This window comes from Saccostrea cucullata, unplaced genomic scaffold, assembly GCF_032062105.1.
Source record: "Saccostrea cucullata isolate Sc308-1 unplaced genomic scaffold, CSIRO_AGI_Scuc_v1 ctg1197, whole genome shotgun sequence".
In the NCBI taxonomy this organism is placed as follows: domain Eukaryota; kingdom Metazoa; phylum Mollusca; class Bivalvia; order Ostreida; family Ostreidae; genus Saccostrea; species Saccostrea cuccullata.
Genome location: NW_026923547.1, coordinates 185,458 through 205,596, shown reverse-complemented (window position 1 = coordinate 205,596; position 20,139 = coordinate 185,458). Strand labels below are relative to the sequence as shown.

The following is a 20,139-nucleotide window of genomic DNA, read 5'->3' as shown; positions in this document are numbered from 1 at the left end:
AATCGCGGATCAACAAAACAAGTTTCCCGGTCTCGTCGTGTGTTCACATTGACAGCGTGTGCTCAGACCGTGAACTGCAAAGAAGGGGTTGAGCTATATTTAAACTCATGAAACGTTTTTCGGAGGTTATTTATCTCGTTTTTTAAGGTAAGATGAGAAAGATTTTACATCATTCTATAAAACTTACATTTATACAATTATTTAGTTTATTTATATTATCAGATTAATGTGCTTATTTGTCCCCCGGTTTCGGAATTTTTCTTTTCTAGATTTAGAGGTTATAATTATTTAGTGTTGTGGTCATGGTAATATTGATTAATTATAATTCACAGAGACGTAAAAGAATTAATTATATCAAATCGATTGTGATGACCTTTTCGTAAGGAAATGACAAGACAAGAATGAGATGGGAAACAAAATGCTTACAGTGTACTTTCGCTTTCATTTTCGCCATAACAGCTGATACACGTGTAGCGAGAGTAGTAAACTGTAACGTTAAACACAGGACTTTGAGTGTAATGAAATACCAATACTATCCATCTTAAAGTAAATATTGTTGATATTATGATTTTTTTAAAAATTGCTTTATTTAAAAGTTTGAGAAAAGTGTTTACTTTTCCAACAACAGCATCATAATCATGTTCGGGTAACAAATGTCAATACAATGTTAATTAGTTAACCAGTAACATTGATTTTTTTTTGTTTGATTTAGAAGATGTGATATTTTCTGCCTGCGATTTACTCAATTTCAAAATAGCAGAGCATAGTTCAATGAATACTTTATAATCATGTTCACACTGTCAAATATAAATTTAAAAAATTGGCCTATATCAAGACCAGTGCCCTTCATTTACTTGAAACTTTGATTATTTATTAATTATAAAAACTTACATGTAATAATAGGTATCATGAAGAAATTAAATGACCTGTAAATAAAAACAAAACAATTTTAAAAAAGGGAATTGTACAAACATAAAAATCTTATTTCTTGGGTGGGTGTAGATTCAAACTTCCTTCACAACCAAATTTTATTAATACATTACCAAATTATCACGGTTTTACGATGCAGCATCAAGTTGGGGGAGTTTGGGAGGGGGGGGGGGGGGGTCAATGAACATTTTCAAGTTGGAAGAAATGAGGGTAGAGGAGCTAACAAGGTTTGACTGTATATTCTGTATGCACATTTACTTATACCTTTTTTTGTAAGCAATAAAGGTTGATGATTATGTCTTTTACTTACAGCTTTAAAAATAACCATGAAGTTCCAGTTGGACACATTAATAGAGACTCTGGGAAAGCCTGGGAAATACCAGCTGGGGATATTTTTCCTTCTAGCATGCAACTATTTCCCAGTAGTATTCAACATTGTCATTATGGCTTTCTTTGGTTTTACCCCAAAACATTCATGTGTTTCCAACAAATACAGCATCAGCAATGTCAGAATGAATGACAGTAGTACTGTGAACAGTTCACTGAGGCCAGTACTTGGAGAGTGTGTTAGTACCTACTATGTGGCTGGAGGGGTCAATAAGACTGCCAGTTGTTCTGATGACCCAGACAGCTACTGGGAGTTTCAAACTGGTGAAACGGAAGCCACTATTGTGTCAGAGGTATGTTATTTGTTATTATGAAATGCTACTGTAAGTGTACCTTCAGGACCATAGAATATTTTCGGGGGGTAGAGGAGGAGGGTGGGGAAGGGGGTAATGGACACGTTTGGGGAGTGGCGTGAATTTTTAGTTAGAGATAAAAAATAGCTACCGTAACAACCATGGCTCATTTCCCTTTCAGTTTCATCTTGCTCATGATTATTTTACAAATTGATACTTTATATATTTTGTTTTCAAGTGAAGGGATTGCATTATAAACTGAATATTATATTTGTAGATTAAAACTTTTGAATCATGTAGCTTATAATATATTGCACTTTTTAAAAACCTAACAGAATACAAGCAGTTATTAATATAAATGGCAATTTTAAATGAAAGTCATATCTTTTGTTTATTTAACATTTTAAGAAACATATTTTATTTATATTTCCAGTGGAGTTTGGTCTGTGAATCTAGATATCTTTCCAAGCTGGCCACCACGCTTTATTTTTGCGGTGTGATGGTGGGCGGTTTACTTTTCGGTTACGTGGCTGACAAATATGGCCGCAAGCCTGCAATGCTGGTGACTCTTTACTGCCCGATACTGATTGGACTAGGAATCGCATTCTCCAACAATTATTACCTGTTTGTGATTCTGAGATTTTTTATGGGGATGTTTTTGCAGGTGAGATTTCTAGCCTATCTATTGATTTTCTGATTATTTTGTTCTTTTGACCCATTCCTATTATATCTGATTTTACTCCATGGATTGCGTCAAATTACTCCTGAATACAGGTATATTGAAAGAAGAGTTAAAAGCACTTAACACTAATTGATTTGATATTGATTTTTGTGTCAGTAAATGACATCAATTATAAGTCTTTTCCCTGTACATAATGTGCATCATAATTGCATAGATTAAAACTTCTTCCAAGTTATTCAAAAAGTTAATATGGTAGCTCTTTTGGGATAACATTGGATCTAAACTCTTGTTCTTCTTTCCAATTTAACTTAATAAGTATATATGAAAAGATTTAAATGCTGGTCAATAAAAAATAAGAAACAATCTGCATATCAGACATTTCCATGCACATATATGACTTTTCAAAGTCTGACTTGAGTAGGTTCAATGATCTGTGGTACCCAGAGAATAATGTTGAAATTGGTGAAATATATTACTGTAACAACATTAATTGCAAGTTCATTTAAAAAGTAGACTAGGAAATACTAATCTGGATTAAATATTAATAAACCAGGAATAAGAAAGGTACTTTATAAGCCTGATAGTCAATCTAAATTACGAGTATGTAAGATACTTCAATAAACCTTATAGTAGATCTAAATTAGAAGTGGGTAAGGTACCACTATAAACCTTATAGTGTAAGTACTGGATCTGTCATGTCAAGCATTTTATAGCCATAGTTAGTAGTCTAACTTATATGATGCAGTTTAATTTGTAATAATAAATCCATTTATCCATTGCATGTCAATGTCCCTTAAAATTAGTACAGACAGGGGAAAATAAAATATGCAGGATAAAAGAAACTATTTATGTCAAAAAATCATTTGCAATTACTTGAAGGAGAAAATGCTTTCCTATTTTACCATCAAATTGAAAACGTCATGCTTTTAATGAATAATTGTATTATGTACACTGTACTTATTGATAGTGGCCTTTGAATGATTATGAATAGCACTGTGCAGCTGTTTAAATGACCCAGAAGTACATGTATATAAATATGTTTACCCATTTGTCTAAAAATTATGTACATATCACTAAACCTTTTTGAGACACATTATTTTCAAACTTTCATCATTATTTTTGTATATTTGTGTATAGAATCATTAAGAAAAATCTAAAAAAAAAAGATTTATTTTTATGCATGCATGTGTGGGTGTGTTTTGAAATATATCAGTGATAAAAGACTAGGTAAATTAAACCAGTGTACTAACACAAAGATATGTAGGATGACTGAGGTTTGTCATGCCATTGAGTGTGACAAAACTCAATTAAAAAAATGTTCTCAATTTCAACAAGCGTTTGTGATTCACAGATTAGAAAAAATCTTAAAAAGTGAACAAAGGATGTAGAAATGATCAATTTCCTTATTATTTTTTCCTATTTTCTATTTCCTTGTCCATCTTCCTTGTGACAGGGCCTTCAAACCAGCAGCTATGTGCTTGTGATGGAGATGTTTCTGCCATGTTATCGTGGTGTAGCTGGTGCCATGTTGGAAGTTTTCTGGGGTATCGCAGTGATGCTGGTGGCCCCTATTGCTTACCTAATCCAGAACTGGAGATATATCCAGCTAGCTATTTCCCTACCAAGCATACTAGCCATTGGATACATATGGTGATTATATTAACCAATAACTGCCTCATGTTCAGCCAGTTACATAAAAAAGAAATACAGTATAACATGGTTATAGCAAACACGCTTATAATGAATTAACACTTACAGCAGAATGATTTTTAGTCTCCCTGGTTTTAAAATGCATTACAGTGTAGTTGTAATCTTAAGGGATATAATGAATTACATGATTCATAAGTTTTTGTCCCTGGCACTTCGCTATTAGCGTGTTTATTGTTTAGTGATTATTATTAACAGTTTACAGGTATAAAGCATTCATTGTTTATTCATGTATAGATTATTAACACAATGTGAAAATAATCGCTCTAAAATATGAACACAACATTCATAACTAACCAAAGTGTATGTAATATAATATAATTTTAAGGCTGATCCCAGAGTCTTTGAGATGGCTGGTTATTCAGAAGAAGATGGAGCCTGTGAAGGAACTGGTGCAGAAGATAACCAAATTTAATGGCCTCCCCTACCCCTCAGAACCAATGGATGCCATCATCTCTCATGATAAAATCACGTCAGAGAAAGCCAGACAGTTTTCCTTCTTTGACCTGCTGCAGACTAGAGAGATGAGGAAGAGGAGTCTGGTGCTCTTCTACTTGTGGTAATAATTACAGAGTCTCAAAGTATAGTTAAACCTTGTTATTGCGAGGTCAGTTGGACGGAGAAAAAGACTTTGAGATACTGTATAAGTACTTTTTTCTGCGTGGTAATTATTTACGCTATGTACGCGGTCACAAATTTTCCGCGGAAATTTGTCCAAGAGTACTTAAAATAAATGTAAGGCATATAGTGACAATCTAGAAAATCCGCATAATTTTCTACCTGCGGATTAAACAGAAATTGAGATTCCGCGGATTATGACCCCGTGGAAAAAAGTACATTTATACAGTAACTGGAAGATTCAAAATATCAGTGGTAAAAAACTTACAAATTAAAGGGTTGGGACGTCGTAATCATTTTGACATATCCATAGTATTCAAGATAGCTAAGTTCAACCGTATTATGAATTTGTGTAAGCATATGCTGTGTTCTGGGGATTTTTCTTTTCAACAATTTGTATGATTTCTTTTCTTAAAAGAGGCAAAAATTCCCAACAACTAAAATGTTTTCTATGGATTGATTAGATCGTTATGCCTGTTTTTATCTGTACTACCTATTTCAGGTTTGCTGTTGCTGTGACTTACTATGCCTTACTTCTAAACATGACCAGTCTGGATGGAAACCGATACCTGAATTTCTTTATAAGTGCAGTAGTAGACATGGTGGCTTTCATTGCAGTTGTCTTTATTGCCCGGAAGTAAGTGATTCACTCCATCATTTCAAAAGATGAGAGAACATGTGTACATGTAATTTTTCTTCTTGAACGAATGTATAAGGTGAAATTATTTTTTATATGTGCCATATTTGCTTGTTTAGGTACCCCAGAAGAATTCCGATGCTGATCTTCTTCGTTATTGGTGGATTGGCCTGTATCACTGCAGGAGTCATTCCATTTATCTGGAAGGTTGCAAACAGTAAGTTTCTGGGATCTTTTTAAAAGGCAAGGGTTGGACATATATTTGCATAGAGCATTACTAGATTCCACTAGATTCCAATCTTGTTATTTCAAACTCCATGGAACGTACTGAAAAAAACAGAAATAGCCGAAGATTCAAGATACCAAGGGAAAAATCCTTAAAGAATATGTAGTTGGAACTTCCAACTCACCATGGTATTCGAGATATTGGTTTTTGAGATACCAAATATTAACTGTATTTTGATTAATTGATTTTCCTTTGCAGTGGATGAGAAGGCTCGTAGACAGATGACTATTACTGGATTTGCCATAGTTGGCAAATTTGGAGCCAGTGGAGTTTTTAGCTTGATCTTCCTCTATACTTCTGAATTGTATCCAACTGTTATTAGGTAATCATTTTGAATTTTTAAGTGTCAATATGTCTTAAATTTTTTTATTTACTTGCTACATGCTTATTTTCTGGAGATATAACTATTTGAGATTAAGCTCTGTAAACTTGATCTGCAGAAATTGAAAACACACACACACACAAGAAATTTCAAAATATTACTGATCTGTCATTTAGCGTTTCCTTGTGCACAAAATTTAAGTTTAATGATATAGATGTAGCATTTTATAAACATTTTGTTTAATTTTTCAGAAACATTGGAATGGGAAGCTGTGCATTCTGGGCCAGAGTTGGGGGAGTGGTAGCACCACAGATCCTAGCCCTGGTAAGGACGCCTGTATATATTGGGGCTGTACCACAAGTCAAAGTTTATAACACTCACATTGGAAAGATATCTAGTATAAAGTTCAGTATTAAGTAGATTATTTTTTCTTACGGTTTATTTTCCTTCATTCAGGGGGACCTCAGCCACAAGTCTATTTCTGTGATCATAATCGGAGTTATCACCCTTGTTGCTAGTTTTCTTTTGCTGCTGCTGCCAGAAACCATGGGAACCAAGCTGCCTGACACCATATTGGAAGTAGAGGATCCAAACAGAACAGACAACACTGATGTTGGTCTCCATGGTGATGGGGATCGGGATGATCTAATGACACACCATAAAGAACAAAATGTGTAAAAAAAAAAAAAAAAAAAAAAAGAATCACCCAGGTTATTTTTTGAATCTCATGATACTAGTATTACCAAGATCTTAACTTTGTGCAGCTTTAAGTTATTTTTGTCAATTAGGTGTGATTTTTTTTTATATTGATATACACGTTTTATTAAATAACATATATCTTATAAGTTAACAATCATAAAATTCTTTGTCTGGAGTGAGTCACTAATTTTAAACAAACTTTTTTGTATTTATTGTAACATCTTGTTTTGGACTGCCAAATATTGTAATGTTGAAATATGTTGTATGGTTGATATGGGTTAAAAATAGTTTTACATATATGTTCATATGTAAAGATTTGTGTACATTTGTTGTAGACACTTCCAGTGTAGCGCTGTTTTTAGCAAGACATATGTTTGTCTTGTTTTATTGCCCTTTTTGTAAATCTTAAGTTTAAATTGGAACTGAGAGTAAGGTTGTTTTTTCTTGTACATGTACTTGTTAAGCAAGAAAGAGCAGGCTTACATTAAAAATACAAGAATTTTCAGGATTCCTAAATGACTGTTGATTTACATAAAGGGTAATATAAAAATTTACAAAATTGCGAAAATAAATATAAGTCATTGGTAGCCCATTGTGTGATTAATATTTACGATATTATAGACAAATGTTGTATTTTTGAGAATCGGTCACATGATCTAGAATCTCATCTACAACAGGTGTGTAAACATGGAAACAAATATCTCTTTTGCTGTTGTTTTAAGGTTTTTTAGTTGTACGATCATACTGTGTGATAAATAAGATACAATGTGTTACATATTTTTGCAACAATTCAACAGCAAGTTGACAATACCATCTTCAATGTAGAATCTTTTTGAATCTCATCTTTCCATGCATATTATTGCACTGATCCAATTTCCATGCATTTGTGCTGACATTTTTCACCCTAGCATTCTCCATCATTTTGGTGCATAAAATGCAGTTTTCAAATTATTAAGGTTCTACAATGTTGTCAAAGATATCAAACAATCATGCATGGGCTACATTCACACACCCTATAAAAACAGTGTTACTGGAGATTAGATTTAGACATTTATTATACTGTTGTGTTGATTTTTTTTGTGCTTTGAGATTAAAATTGATAAATTGTACTCTGAATATTTCTGCTTTGTTTATTCGGGAAAACTTGTAATGTCTTGCACAGCTGACAAACCTTGAGTTCTTGTTTGAAATGATTTCTTTTGTGGAAGATAAACTGTAATGCTGTCAAGTGTTGAGTAAAGTTCTGCAGTTAATTTATTTTAATTTAATTTAAACTTGATGCCCCTATTAGGAATGATCGGATGGTTCTCCATTTTTATCGTTAATTTTATCTTGTGCCATTTGCTCCTCCTTACTCCAGGGCCATAAAACCTAGACAAGCTCATTTAGATCTTGGTGTCATTTTTTACCAAGGAAATAAACTGTGGTGAAAGTTAGTCATATCAGATGCGAGACTTGGCTTACTGACCTCATCTAAATTGTATGAACCCAGGATTTGTATTCCCTGATACTGGTATATTAATATTTGGCAAAGACCATGGGAAATGTGGAATTATAACCTGACATTCAAATTTACTCAGACTCCTGGTAATGATGGTAGGTGAATTTTAAAATAGGCTCTCTCCCTTTTGACAATAAAGGCATAATATCCAAGAAGCTTACCCACTTTCATTAATTCAATGGTTTGATGAAGTTCTATTCTCTGACATTATAAAATGGACATGGTATTTTTCAATGTGAAAGTAAAAAAAATAGTATAAGATAAGAAACCTGTTATATAATTTTGCAATATTCTCATCACAAGGATAACAACTATTTTATATGCAAATAAAAAAATTTTATTTCAACAAAATGATCCTCTCACAGTTCAAACAAACCATTACAGTAATAAGGTATGTTAATTTTATCAACTCCTGCCGTCAACAATCAGCCCGGTCTACATTAACATATACATGTCTAACAGTTCATCTGTGCATGTCATTTAATTGCCCATTTTATTGCTGTTTTTTTTAGTACATGTACATATTTCTTTATTATATATCCTTTACAAAAATGTGAACCCACTTGTGCTCATCTCTCACCTTTAATCTGAAATCAATGATACAGTGAAACAGAGCAACAAATTAAGATAACCCAAGTCATATAATAACTGTTTAAAACAGAATTCATATTCAAAAATTCTATTCTAATCATGCAGCAGTGTCCAAAAATAAACACAATTCAACCAGACAATAAAAGTTGGATAAATATACATGCATGTATTTCATCATTTACATGCATTCCACTGTCAGGCTTAACTTGTAGTTTTATGTTATTGACAAGCAAAAAAAAAATAATCATAATTATTGCTGTGGGAGAAAAAAAAATCATAAATCCACAGGTTTCGCTGATTCATGAAAACGTTCAACATCGTTCTGTATCTCTTAAAAGTTTTTCAAAGCAACCCTTGAAGACAAGGTAAGGTTTATCCCAATCTCACGAAAAACACAGATTTAAACCAGCAACACAAGTGGTTCACAATATAATACAGCTTTTAGAAGAAAAAAAAATTTGTCAGTTTTGTTTTCTTCAAAAATTTTCAAATCCAATGGATTATTTAAATATACTATTAAATAAATAATATCTACATTGTATAATTGCATTCTACATGTACCAAGTTTTTATCACAGAATGAAAACCCCATCCTTTTGAACCAATACGTAATCTTTGAATTGGCTCCAAACTGTCCCACAATTCACTTGGACCTAATATGTCAAAGCACTTCAAACAAGGAATTAACATTTGTGCAATGGTTTTGTCAAGAATTCCTAGGAATGACTCTTTCTTTCTAAAATATTCTAATTAATTGACTGCTTCATACCCATAGATAACAAAGAGTGTAGTTCTTTTGAAACAGACCTTTTAAAATCAAGATCTATGTAATGAACTACACTGATCTAGGTATTTAGTTAGAGAGCAATTGGTAATAGTAAAAAACAGAGCTGGAATATGAAAATGTGTAATACACTGTTAAAAAGCTTAGCCCGTTTTACAAAGTGTTTTCTCATAGCATAGCTTTAAAACAAAGCACAGATGTACTTGCATTGTACAGAAGAAAAATCCTGACAATTTGTAGGAATCAAGATAAAAGAAAGGAAAATGTGATAGAGTACTTTCAGAAATAGCTCTTAATGCATGTGTTCTTGAAAAAAACTCAGGAATAAAAATCAAACATATGGGAAAGCCTTAAAGCTGATCACAGACTTTGCCTGACAATGCTGTTGTTCTAGAGGTTACACATTTTCTGCATGACGTTATCAAGACTAGACATGTCTGGTGATCTCTGCTGTTGGAGTGTGTCGAATCGTTTCCGCAATGTTTCTCGCAGTTCTTGCCGTTTCAGTAGGAGGTTAGACTGATTGGCCTTGAACAGCTGAATTTCTTCCTCAGAAATAAAATCTTCGTCATCAGAGGTACATGGAGCCTAAAAATTACAATAAATCATAGTTGATACAACCTATAAAAATGTCCATAGCCCTGTTCAGGCTTAATTAGTAATGTTACATGTGTAAGAAATTTGATGAAAATATCTAGCATATTTTCTTGAAAAACATTTTTTATTAATCCTTGCAACATAAATGTACTGATTTTTACTTTACGTCAAAATACTGTAAATGTATTATATTTAGCGTGTACCGATTTTTACTTTACATCAAAATACTGTAAATGTATTATATTTAGTGGTACTTGTCCTTCTCCTGTGTATGATATTTGGTGGAAATTGATTTTTGAACGAGTTAGCATAGAATTGATTTAGCGCATTTCTCAATGTTCTTATTTATGTATATACAGTACAAGCCGTTTAATTTAATACCTGTTTTATATCATAGGCCGTTTTTTATCATAGATATTTAAAACACAAAACCATTTCTTAATAATTCAATGTTAATTTCTTACGTTATTATCATAGGTAAAAGTGTGTACTTCGGTTACTATCATAGAAAAATTTCGTCCGTAATATTTTTTTCACACCTTTTTCACTCTGGAGACAATTAACAAAACAAAAGATAACACCTGTCAACACCTGTGGCCCATGCACTGTCGCTTATCTATACACAATGGCTTGACTGAGGGGGATTAGTCACACTCCAGCGCATTTACCTGAGCGATGACTGGAAGTTTGTTTATTTCACAAAGTACATTACACAACAACAGGAAGCCATCCGCAATCTTATTTTCTTCTTTTGTTTAATTGTTTAATTGTACATTGACAATAAATGTGTTTTACCAAAATGTGTTGAATCTAAATTAAGTGTCAATTTACCCAAGCTATCTTACGCTTGTTGCCTGATCAATGGTCATAATTAATCACATAAATTGTCCAATTTATTCAGAAGTGATGTGAAATTAACTTTTTAACCAGCCTGTCCAAGCGGCTTTGATTTACATCAGTGTATCAATTAATTTAATTTCAATTAAACGGCACCATTAAGTGAAATTAGCGCTTGGGTGCAAGGAAGAAAATAATTGGGCTTGTGTTTTAGATGAATTTTCCCTGACACTTAATAGCTTGAAGGTTGAAAAAGAATGAGAAAGAATTAAACAATTTTAATTCATGTTCTGTTATGTTGTAACATAATTTTGATACCGTAAATATTGTGTAGTTTGTAAGCAAGTTGTGTTATGCTGAAATGTTGAACTAACATTTTTGTAACTAAATGTTTTTTTCGTTTGTACGTTTTTATATACTTTTTATAGATATTTTCTCTTTTTGTTTTGTGTTTCATTAAAACTGCAACGTAAAAAAAACAAACGAATTATTAATAGATTGAATTGATCATAGAACCTAAAAACGAAAGTAGATCAAAATGAAAGTTAACAAGATGGATGCCAAGACATCTAGAAGATTGAGTTCGGAGATTATTAAGCTTTAGGAAAGTGAATTTATTTATACAAAATGTTGAAACAGTAAGTAAAAAAAGTAAAATGATATGTTAGCTAACTTGTTTTTCAAAATAAACCTAAAAATATGAAATTAATACTATAATACTTATTTAATGTAGTGTAAAAACGGCAGGAATGTTATTGATCAAGTCATGTTCATGTCAGACCTCGGAGATGAATTTCAGCTGTCTATGGTTATAATCATAGTCGGTTATTATAAAGTTTTGGCCTGACAAATAAGCTATGATAATAAACGGCTTGTACTGTATATGCAAGACATTTAGCGTTGTACTTGAATTAGAAGAAGTTCCTTTCCCCCAAAGCGCTAAAAGAAAGACACAGCCAAATGTAATACATTTACAGTATTTCATGCAAGCTCATGGCAGACCAATTCATGAATGACAACTCTGCAACCTATCTGCATCATACAGATATATAAATAGTGTACACAAAGAAAGGGTGATCTTTTATTTAAGGCTAAGATTGTTGACCAGAACGGCAGTATCCTACCTCTAACATGTCCTGGAGACTCATCTTGACAAAGGAAGGACTATCGTTGGCACATTTACATTTCACGCTGAGAGCTGATGAATCATTCTATAATAAACAACATTATATTAACAACTTATTTTCCATTCAAAACACCAGGACATATTTGCAATCAAAAACTGTATCTTTAAACAAATTACTGAGGAAAAAATATCTCAAATTACTGAAATTTCCAAGATTTTCTTGAATGGATAGAAAACATATGCTGTATATAGGAAAATTTTTGTGTCAGTTTTATTTTCGCCCTTTTCGCCTTACTTACATGTGGGCAAATTTAAAACGGAGTGAATTTAAAGAACACAATATAATTTCTTAAACGAAACTGTAACTGGGCAAATTAGAATGGGGCCAAATTGCTTTCAAATGTGAAAGGGCGAAAATAACCCTGTATACAGTAATGCATTTCATGTATACAGTGAATGAAGCAAGCATGCTGTTTTTTGAATGATATGAAAAATTGTAATCATAGATGTTGATTTTCTACAATTGAAATATTTACTTACATTAAAACAGAGTTTTAAACTTAGAACTTACTTTAGGTTTGTGTGTACAGTGACTATGGTCTTCTTTCTTTGGAGGACCGTGACACACAGAATTGGAACAACAGTGACTGTCAATCAAGGACTCGCAGACACTGTCTCCACCTACAAATGTATTCATCATTTAGGATTATAGGTATGATCTAGAGGAATAAAATCTATATTTACCATACTAATGGATATAACAAATTACATTTACAAGCAAAATTTCTTTCCCTGGCAGTTTGTTACCATGTTCTACTCAGCTCTGTATTCAATTAATCAGATTTTTTTTTCCATTTGGACTTTTAAAAAAAATTATTAATCAAATATGCACTAAAAAGGTAGTCCCGTTCAGATGAATGACAGATAATGTGAATGAGAGCTCACCATCATGACTACTGCACCTGCCATCACAGAGAATATCTGAGCCCTCGTTAGAACTAGGCATGCTACACTCGCAGCCCTCAACGTCCGAGGAATACCCGCAATCACTGTTCATACTCCCGTTCTTCATCTGCCTCTCGGGCGTCACTGCAGTTCTACAGCTTTCCATGGAAGCCAGTGTCGTATTGGAATTTTGATCACCATAAACCCCACACTTCTCTGAGCAGGACTTGTGCGCCCCTTTCTCATTACTGATGGACTGATTTTTATCACACTACAAGGTTTAAGAAAAGTTTATTGTATTTTCATCTGCTAATTATAAGACCTTAATGTTGCATCTGAAACATAGACTTCATTCCCCCAAATGTTAATGGTACATACACTCATCACAATCATGTGGGCTTTCACATTGTTCAATCCAACAATCCTTTTCTTCATTTACATATCAAAATGAAAAGTGCCTTTAACACCTTAAATGCCTTACAGTTACTAGTTACATAAACATCACTCAAAAATACATCCTTCCTAAGTTAGCTAGAAAGCTGCGTTTCAGAGAACATAACTTTCACAGGACAAGTGTATTTAATGTGTTTAGTTTGAGACCCACAAACTGGAGTGGACAAAGTGACCACATTTTGTACTATAGCTACTGACACCCTTATTTACCTCACACAGGACTGGGGGCTCCTCACTCTGGGTCTCCCCCGGGTCCACAATCTGGGAGGACTTGGCCTTCTTTTTCTTCCTTTTCTGCCGTTTCTGCTCTCTTTTCTGTTCCTTGGCTCGCTCCTCCTCTAACAGCTCCTCACAGATCAGCTCCAGGTTGGAGATTCCCTGCTTCCTCTCCATCGCCATCTAGATTTAAAACAGTAACATTTTCAAATTGATATTCATTGAGTGAAAAAAAACCTGTAAGTAATAAATAGTCAAAAACCAGATCATTGAAACATTAGACTGGCCAGACATATATTCTTCAGTCTTGATTACTGCAGAAATACTTTCTTACATGTGGTATTAATTTTCGCTATGTGTGCGGTCACAAATTTTCCACGGAAATTTGTGCAAGTATAAATGTAAGGCATATAGCGACAGTCTAGAAGATCCGCTTAATTTTCTACCTGCAGATTAAACAGAAATTGAGATTCCACGGAATTATGACCCCGTGGAAAAAAGTACGCCTACAGTATCTTCTCCAGCTGTAGTAATGTGTTTGTTCTCATCCAGATGTGTTTAAAATCTGGATGCAAATATTGTTTCCATATAAGTTTCGGCTTTTCTTGCCCAGTGGTTCTTGAGAAGATTTTTCTAATATATTTTAGTGTAAAACTTTGATTCCCTAGTGTGTCCCCACCCTATAACCAGGGGCCATGATTTGAACAATTTAGAATACACTACCCCAGGATATTTCCACATAAGGTTCTGCTTTTCTGGCCCACTAGTTCTTAAAAAGAAGATTTTTAATGACCCAACCCTATTTTTGTCTCTGTTCTGGATTATCTCCCCTTGTATGGGGACCCTTTATTTAAACATTCCAACTAAAAGATTGCAGTTTACCAAGTTAAGTTAAAATTGATCAGTGGTTCTTGAGAAGAAATTTAAAATGTAAAAGGTTTACAGATGGACGGACGGACAAGGGGTGATCAGCTCAAAATTATCCATAAAATTATCCATGAATCTATAATTTACCTCAAGTGAGCTAAAAAGTTTACAATGAGTAAGCGTTCTTTGTTAACTTAAATACATATTTTACCTCAAAACTTTTCTTCAGTGCATCAACACCAAGATAAAACAAGATCTGCCAAGTTTGCTCCTCTGCCTTCAATTTCTGCCAGATACGATGAAGCCTCTCGTAAATGTGGATTCCTAAACACGTCAGGACTTCCTCCTGAGCTATGTCCAGGGTCTTCGCATGCCTGTCTCGTCTACTCCTAAAAAAACATGCTTTTATGTGACAATTTTTCATGATGTAACAAAATATTACTCCTTTAATATTTTGCAATAAAAAATTGAAATTCTAATTTACTCATTTCAAACTTTTTGAAAATCTGTAAGCATTCACTTTCATGCATTCATGACTGGTCATTTAAAATAACAAATGTGTCTATGAAACCCTAATGCCTCTGTATGTGAGCTTACGATCAAGGCTACAGTTTTTCAAATGTAGGTAAAACTCCGAGAGATGAAATATTATGGTAAAGAAAGGTCATTTGACTATTACCAAAATAATTTACACATAATTACCAGTCTTGAATACCTAACTGTAACAGCTAATAATAATAATCAAAAGAATACTGTGAAGATCTTTTTTCCTTTTAATCCTTTAACTTACCCTCCTGCTAGTTCTGGCTCGGCTCGGCCGATGAGATGAGCAATAAAATCGGTATCACACTGCATATGGATGTGTCTCTCCTGGGGACAGCATCGCAGGCCCTCATACAGAACGGCGCAGTAACCCTTCTCTGAGTTACAGTCCAGGTCCCCAACTAAAATACTGTAGGCACGGAGAACTTTGGCCTTACACTCAGAACAAAACCTGTAAATGTGAATGACAATTCTCTAGCCAAAATACTTTTAAAAGTTTTATTAGTTTTTAAACAATTTTTTTTAATTAAATACAAATATTTCCAATATCTGGTTAAACTTAGTCATATTTCTTCCCTTCTTTGTCGCCTTTTCTTAGAACAAAGTAAAACTTTGTCATAATTATCAGAATTTACCTATGTTTTCTCAGATAGTTTTCCAAAGTCTCCAATAGGCTCTCAGCATCCACTAGAACGACCTCCTCACGACATTCCTGAGCTAATAAATCCCAGATATCAATCCAGCTCCTGCAGAAAAAAATCTTCTGTTTACTATTGTAATAAAACTCTCTATCTACTTTATCACATAAAGATATTTATCACATATTATGTTAGAAATTTTTTTTACAAAAGCATTTTTTTTAAAAAAAACAAACTTGTCAAGTACAGACAGGGATAAAGCAAAGAGTTTACTGAACATAATGAATTGTTGGGTACTGAAGCAGTCAAAAAGTTGTGGCAAATAGGTGAGCTAAAAGTGTCATAAAAATTTTCATAATATTTGGATTACAAAAATTACCCTGTTGTTCGATTCTTGTGGGTTTCCAAAGAGTGGAGATTACAACGCTTGTTTTTCTTGCTCTTCGGAATGGAATCCATCATGGAATTAAGCTTTGCACTAAAATTAAAGACATTCATTATGTATTTTGTTTTTTTTTTTAAATTGAATATTCAAGGTAATAACAAAATATAGTTCTACCTGATAATTCCGACTTTTGTATTTATCTACAAAAATTCATATTTCAATATGTTAAATGTTTTGTTCCCTTATAAAAATGCCGTCTTACCCATGAATATAAAATAATGCATATAATGCCTTGGGATCACACAGAAACTCTCTGTTAACAGACATAACACCTTTCCGTGTAATGATGAGAGGTTCTAATGCAGAATGTTGACCTTCCACTAGCTGGTTAAATAACCTTTCCACACTGGCAATGAAAGCAAATGTCATGTGTATACAAGTGTCATAAAAAACCTGCAAATGTTATAAACAGTACAGAATTCGAGAAATCTGCTTATCTGAACAGATAAACAAATTCAACATGTTAAATACAAACTCACTATTTTAGTACATATTTTATACAGAGGAAATCTTACAAAATGCAGTTGTGGCAAAATTTTCATCGTAAACTTCTACATCACATACTAATCTAATCATTTTCACCTATATATTTCATAGGTACACTAGAGTAGTTTCTTTAATGACAAACCTTCGTCTACACCCCACACAGGGCACCATGTGTGATAACATGTTCATAATGTCTTGACTTGTGACCATCATCTGCATAGCTATCTCATCCTTGGACAGCATACTAAATCGCTGGACAAAATGTTCCAGTTCTTTTCTCTTAATTCCTCGAACATTTTCACAGTCAACACAATTGTCACTGAACTGTACAACCATCTGAAACACAAAAATATTGTTGATAATCAACTATTGAAGTTACTTATTCTAGTGACATCACAGTTTACACTGTGTCTCATGCAGTTTGAAGTTAAAAAGTCAGATCAAACAAGTAATGAACCAATCTCCCATACAGAGTTGTCGTTCGTTCCTCTCTCAGACACCTCGGCAATGGGCTCACGTCAAGATTTTTGACATAACATATAAAACGTAATATTCACAATTTTTTTTTTCAATTTAAATTAATAGTTGTGGATTGATTTAGTAAATATTTATCTTAAAACTCAGATATAAGCATAGAAATTGAATTATAATGAATTAAAACAAACGCACTATTTTTCGTGTTTATCACTGTGATATACGCGAGCCAACGACAGAGGTGAATGTATGAGCTGATGGTAGAGAGTGGTAATGAACATGAAGTATTAGCTCTGTAAATCAGTGCTCATGCAAACTTTCACATTGTAAAACATATCAAATACATTTTTTCTCTCTCTAACAGTCACACTGTTAGACACACTAATCTTATACTGATTGGATTACCCACTTCAAAAGCAGCAGTGTGAGTATTAAATTTTACTACTAATTAAATATTGTAACGAAAAAGCTTTTGATAAGTAGGAAAAGAATAAAATTAGTGGATCAAACTGGGATTCAACCCAAGACCATGAATCTCCAGTCAAATGCTCTATTAACTGTGCTATCCAGGCACCAGCGATCAAACCCGTTTGGCTGCCACAGTATATTTTTCAAGGTATTTTGCAATTGACCTTCTTTGTGCAAAGACATACTGGATAAGTTGTATTAACTTTAGATGCATCAAATTAATCATCACTGTAAATATGCATGATGTGTTTAATCAAAGGTAAACAAAACAATCATTGTGATTTCCCATTCCTTGATCATACTATATCAAGTATTCCAAGTCTGAGAACTTAAAAAAAAATATCAAAAAATCACATTTAAATCTGATAGTGAGATATTGCAAAGGAAAGAAATTCGCATATCAATTATTAAAACTGTAAAAGCACAACCTTCAAGTTGTCATCAACGACTAGTGGTAGCTGTCTCCTATCAAACTGGTAGTCATCTGCTCTGCACACGGCTACCAACCGCGCCATTTCAAACGTCTTTAATGTGACGGGATAAGAAAGAATCTGGAATAGTCAGGAGCATATGAATATATCAAAGAAGCATTACTTATCAAATATAACGTGAAAAGGAATAGATTTTTGCATCCAATTTTACTTGTCCGGGCACCTGAAATATGTCAACTTACAAGGTCTAACAACACAGCCACAATGTTAGTGTCCTTCCAACTTCCGTTTTCTCACAAGTTAAAATTTACAAACTTGCTCGCCATAAACTTGCCAAATTATTATAAAATATGAATAAATCTTGTAAGACAAACATACAGAATTATTTTCAAATCAACGAAAAACTAAAAACAACATTTTATCAAAATAATACCTTTTCAGCGTATGAATTTTTACAATAAACCTCTTTCCCAATAACATCAGCTTCCGGTTTCTAGAGGATGCGTTCAATTTTCATTAACTTGATCATTGGCGGAAATATTCCCGCATTTTTGTTTTTTTCAGAAAGAAAAAATACATGTATTGCTGATAAAAATTAGTATGGGAAGGTTATCTAATTATCTCTTTGTTTGTTAAAACAACAAGTACAAAAATGGACACAGAAGTTCAGCACTGCAGATCGTTGCTCTTCTGTCCCACTGAATTTTAAATTTTTTCCATTAATTTCTGCACTATAAATTGGTAAAAACATTCGACAATCAAATAATCCAGTGAAGATGGTGAGTGATGTTGAGTTGGTTTATGTTCAAAGTCTGCTGACATTTTCAGTAATAGTCTTCTAATAAGGTGAAAAAAATCCAACTAAATGTTCAAAGTTGTTATAAGGGATATAGCCCCCCCCCACCCAAAAAAATAATAGATTCGAACTCCACCATGTAATATTGGTGTCAACTGATAAAACAGTTTTAAAGTTCAGAATTTATTGTAAGTAAAAAATATAAATTTCACAAATACAATTTAGAACACTCTGAAATTTCGTAGATGGAGCAAACTGAATTTTACAAAGAATTTTCTTAGATTGACTCATTTACAAACTCACTCACAGCTAATCTTCTACAACTCCACCCACTTTCGTACTGTTCATACAAATAAATTTAGGATAGAAAGCACTGTTGCATGAATAGGGGGATCTGTATGACATTATTTTATAACACTGAAATTAGGTAGAGCTAGGCATAATAAATTCAAAGAACACAATCCTAAGATCTAACCATAAAGTTGATAACAAGTACGAGTAAATGGCATTGATATTGTGAGACAGGAAAGAGATGTCAAGAATTAGATATTGCTACCATGTGCAAAAATGCCCTTTTCTAAACATCAAATGAAAACAATTAACCTTCAACTACAGATGTCAAACAAGACCGAAAATTAATAGAACATTGATATAGAAATAGATTGATAATTAATGATTTGTCATTTAAAAACCCTCATAACACATAATCATAACAAGGTTTTTTGTGATGAAATTTTTTAACAACTGATAAGTAATTCCCATAACCAAAATTTTGTTTGAGTTTCACATAATTATGTGCATGGTTAATTTGCATGCATCAGCATAGTACTTTATTGACTTGAATATCATTTTTTTTTTTTTTTACATAATAATCTAATAAGGTTTTATCCCAGATTGACTTAAATTTATGTTTCCCATAACAAATTACTCAATCTTTAATATTCATAGTATTTTTCTTAATTTCTGTATTCACAACTGCAAACAACGGGTTGCCATTCACATAAAGCTTTTTACTACATTCATCAAGTAAAAGAAATTCTATGGACATTTTTTCAAATCTATACCAACTTTTAATTAACAATCTGACAATATTATAATGCAGGTGGAATCTTCCTAATTCAAACAATATTGCAAAATTTGTACTTCTAGATCTCTTGTGAAAACCGAAAATATATGAATTATATAATTTATATAGTACAGTTGCAAACGTAAATATGTGAATTGACTTTTTTGGTGTGTATGTGTGTATGCTCATTTTCCCTTATTTAAAGTTTCAATTTATTATTTAAAGTAAGAACACAACATGAATTCGTTTTAAAACATTATTCATTTGCAGGTATCCTTAATTAAGGAGAGGAGGTTACGAATTATTTTACGAATG

General features: G+C 33.0%; 2 protein-coding genes across 3 annotated transcripts; one reads left to right on the top strand and one right to left on the bottom strand.

The window, feature by feature from the left end:
* On the top strand, window positions 1-7,670 carry LOC134264282 (solute carrier family 22 member 7-like). The gene is made up of 10 exons (XM_062746585.1): window positions 1-147; window positions 1,243-1,610; window positions 2,044-2,274; window positions 3,746-3,942; window positions 4,328-4,558; window positions 5,120-5,254; window positions 5,374-5,471; window positions 5,739-5,862; window positions 6,114-6,186; window positions 6,319-7,670. Exons 2-10 carry the CDS (start codon window positions 1,257-1,259, stop codon window positions 6,538-6,540), a joined length of 1,665 nt encoding a protein of 554 aa, XP_062602569.1. The 5' UTR covers window positions 1-147; window positions 1,243-1,256; the 3' UTR covers window positions 6,541-7,670.
* Window positions 7,671-8,564: 894 nt separating this feature from the next.
* On the bottom strand, window positions 8,565-18,296 carry LOC134264281 (gametogenetin-binding protein 2-like). 2 transcript variants are annotated; one of them, XM_062746583.1, is made up of 13 exons: window positions 18,205-18,296; window positions 17,960-18,082; window positions 16,732-16,925; window positions 16,306-16,449; window positions 16,038-16,136; window positions 15,656-15,766; window positions 15,268-15,471; window positions 14,689-14,866; window positions 13,605-13,793; window positions 12,942-13,212; window positions 12,568-12,677; window positions 11,995-12,081; window positions 8,565-10,024 (listed from the first exon to the last, which is right to left on the bottom strand). In XM_062746583.1, exons 2-13 carry the CDS (start codon window positions 18,044-18,046, stop codon window positions 9,827-9,829), a joined length of 1,872 nt encoding a protein of 623 aa, XP_062602567.1. In that variant the 5' UTR covers window positions 18,047-18,082; window positions 18,205-18,296; the 3' UTR covers window positions 8,565-9,826. The 2 variants fall into 2 exon arrangements, with proteins under 2 accessions (XP_062602567.1, XP_062602566.1); XM_062746582.1 differs by lacking the exon at window positions 18,205-18,296 and having other exon boundaries at window positions 17,960-18,196.
* Between the last annotated feature and the right edge of the window lie 1,843 nt (window positions 18,297-20,139).